The 3525-nt window shown below is 41.1% G+C and overlaps 1 protein-coding gene across 6 annotated transcripts in view; it reads left to right on the forward strand.

The window, feature by feature from the left end:
• Positions 1-1056: 1056 nt before the first annotated feature.
• Positions 1057-3525, forward strand: part of LOC107718108 (thymocyte selection-associated high mobility group box protein TOX-like) — a 69861-nt gene continuing 67392 nt past the window's right edge. For all 6 annotated transcript variants that reach the window (XM_016525060.1, XM_016525062.1, XM_016525065.1 and 3 more), the window contains exon 1: positions 1057-1492. In XM_016525060.1, the coding sequence (XP_016380546.1) occupies positions 1394-1492 (99 nt within the window). In that variant the 5' untranslated portion in view covers positions 1057-1393. The remainder of the gene's footprint in view (positions 1493-3525) is intronic.

Raw genomic sequence — 3525 nt, forward strand, 5'->3', positions numbered from 1 at the left:
CGGCGGAATTTGCAAGCGCAAAGACAGAATGCATTTCCAGAGAGGAAACGGATCTAAATACATGCAATGACTATTCATTATGACATGTAGGCATTTTTATATTTATGTAGCCTACACAATAATAATCTTTTACATTTTAATCCTTTAATTTTTCATTTTTAAAAATGTTTGTGTGCTGCTGCGCATCCCTGTGTGTGTAATAAGCAAAGTGTACTCGCGTTGTTCGCCCGCCTATTGGCGCATATTACTAACGCTCTTTAAATTAAAAATATATATATATTGCACCAGACTTTAGACCAGGTTTTTGTTGGTCAATGGCACAGTCCATTTCAGTTGCCTCAAAATAGCAACGCGTCAACAATGCGCCTGAACACACCTCGTTTTCAGACCAGCACGCCCATGGGCGAACAAATGAGCGCAAATGCATTTGCTATTTAAACAACTTGGCGCAGGCTGTGAAAATGACAACTGCATCGGGCTGAAACTAGCAAAAATGCCTGCCGCCGCATTGCGCCGGGTGTATGATATAGGGTCCATAGTGTTGATACATTAAAACTGTGATTAATCTGATGATTCCATAACTTTTAAGAACTGCATTTTCTTCAATAAAAACAAATTAAAAATATGATGCCAGTTTACATGGTTTACTTCCTGATTTTTAGCAGGATTCAGTGTTGTGTATGTAAAGATCAACTTGTAAACTGCATGTGAAGTTAAACAATATTAAAAGACAAAAGACTGTTTTAAATAATCTAGTTCATCTTGGGGCCCAATTTGGAAGTTTGCTGAGTCCTACAGGTTTGAACCACGGCTGTAGACTCTTGTTTATCATTACATTTTAATTCTAAAGACACTCCTGTCAAAAAGATGTTCTTACTGAAGAGCGATACTGGCACAGCTAAACGGAATATTCCGTCACCTAATGTTTAGACAGTATCATACGCAAAGTGATGCAAATCCTGAAGCTGGAGCGCACATCGCAGCGCCCCCTGTGGTCGCTCAGCGGTACCGCCGCGTGTCTTGCGAGTCTTTTGTGTGTGAACATTGGCAAAGCGCTCGCTTCTCTCCATAGAGCAGTAACACTGAGCCACAGCTGCACCAAGAAGATACACATCTCTACTCACAACAGTCAACACAGACTCACCAGATGCTCTTGTTCTCTCCAAACCTGAGCGCTTGTTTTTTCTGCGGTATTTCTCTATTGTAAGTCGACTGAGGTAGAGGTTCATTTAAAAGTTTTTGCGAAAACCGCGGAACGAATGTGAGGCGCAATAGAGAGCCTCTTTCAGTCTTCACTTTGCACCTTCTCTTATTTGCGTCGAGATTTCTGAGTAAGCGAGGAACACGCTTTCTAGTGGAAAGGCAATAGGGACCGGTTGATGTTTTTATTGAAATGGACGTGAGATTTTATCCACAACCTCCACCACCATCAGCAACAGATCCTTCCCGACTGGGACAGTCACACTATTCGGACTCTCCGTATTGCAATAAGGTAAAGCTTCATTTTTTTGATGCATGATCTTTTATGATATGGATATTCATGAACGTGTTTTGTTTGAGTTTTGCCTGGCTGAACTTGAAGGAACTGTTGAGGACTTGTTCAAAGTTTGTACTTTTCTCGACTGTCACAGAGAGTCGGGGAAAGTAGGAGCGATTGAGCGCGGGACCACAAATGTATCCAAACCGGGTGACTTTGTTTATTATTTCTTTATTTTTTCCTCACTATAAATGTTTATATGTTTAACTCTTAAACGCGCACATCAGCATTTTCACGTGCCTTTTACGTAGCGAACTTAAAAATGCTGTTTCGGGTTGTCATAGAAACCGCGCGCTGATGGTAACGTTAAATAAAATGCAAATAATAATAAAATGCACCATTTAAGTTGGTAGCAAAAAGTAGCGCGCTTTCTTAAATACACCTGCTCTTCATCACAGCCCCAAACTCATGGACAGCAACAAACTGTCCTTTACACAACATGCACAAATAACAAATAGTAACATATATTGTGTAGTGTGTATGTTCATTAATGCGGTTCACATCATCATACTTTATACCTATGGCATTAATTTATCCTCCGAGTCCCTCAAGAACAACAGAGATATGTGGGGTTTGTATTCCTCTATTTCTCCTAATGATGGTGCTGTTACTGTGTGTGTGCAGTGCATATGCGCAGGATAAAGAGAGATGGGGAAGAGAGAGGGTGTGTGTGTGTGTGTGTGTGTGAGAGAGAGAGAGTGAATGAGGAGGGGGTAGGGTTACTGTGGGGTGATATAGTGGGGGTTGGGGTTGTATTATTCCTTTCAATGCTTCTTGATTCTCTGCCATAGGTCTCATATCCATGTCTAAGTGCAGTCACATACACAGTGAAATGTTTTATGGATGAATCACATTTTTAGTGACAGACCTAAAGAAAAATCATTGAAAGCACAATTTCATTGCATTGTTTCAGTGATTCATTTGTTAGATGTAATTTTGATGTGCAGCAGTAAATTGTTAATATCTTTGCTGAGTTTATAAAACCAGAGAGGAGAGAAAAGAGGTTGGCGGGGGTAGGGAGGAAAGGAAGAGGGAGGGAAGGAGGGGAAGGACTTTCAGATATAATCTATATAGTGTAATTTTACTGCAGAGGCAAGTCAACTCCACTCGAGATTTTTCATTTTAGCAATTCAGAAAGGGGGGGGGTGGCTGGAGTTGGAGGAGTGAGAAAGAGAGAGATGGGGGGATACACAGCAGAGCAAACAAGTGAGATTGTGACAGTGGTGTGTAATATCTACAGAACAAATAGACAGAAATTGATGGTATGTGGCTAAACGGGGGTCACGCTGCCAGTGGGACTGATTCAGTCTGTGCACAAAGCCCCCCATCTGATTACCTTCCTCCCTACCTGCTGTCCTCAGATCCCAGAAGACTGCGGCCCGCAATCTTTCTGTTTGATGTGGACAGATAGATATAAAAAACAAGCACTGTATCTTTATTCATACACTATGGATTTTAGTTCCGAGCCTCGGAGACATGTGCTGCTTTAAAAGCGTTCAGTTGCAGTGCACTTTGTTGTGGATTTTCTGCAGTTCAGCAAAACGTGTAAATGCAGGAAAGTCTGTGTTTGTCTAGCACGATGTTTTATAGGTCTCATATCCATGTCTAAGAGCGGTTACATACACAGTGAAATGTTTTATGGATGAATCACAATTTTAGTGACAGACTATTTTTTTTTAAATCCTTGAAAGCACAATTTCATTGCATTGTTTCAGTGATTCATTTGTTAGATGTAATTTTGATGTGCAGCAGTAAATTGTTAATATCTTTGCTGAGTTTATAAAACCAGAGAGGAGAGAAAAGAGGTTGGCGGGGGTAGGGAGGAAAGGAAGAGGGAGGGAAGGAGGGGAAGGGCTTTCAGATAAAATCTATATAGTGTAATTTTACTGCAGAGGCAAGTCAGCCTATATCAACTCCACTCAAGACTTTTCATCTTAGCAATTCAGAAAGAGAGGGAGGAGGGGAGCTGGAGTTGGAGGAGTGAGAAA

Source organism: Sinocyclocheilus rhinocerous, unplaced genomic scaffold (genome assembly GCF_001515625.1).
Source record: "Sinocyclocheilus rhinocerous isolate Xijiao unplaced genomic scaffold, SAMN03320098_v1.1 scaffold480, whole genome shotgun sequence".
NCBI lineage: Eukaryota > Metazoa > Chordata > Actinopteri > Cypriniformes > Cyprinidae > Sinocyclocheilus > Sinocyclocheilus rhinocerous.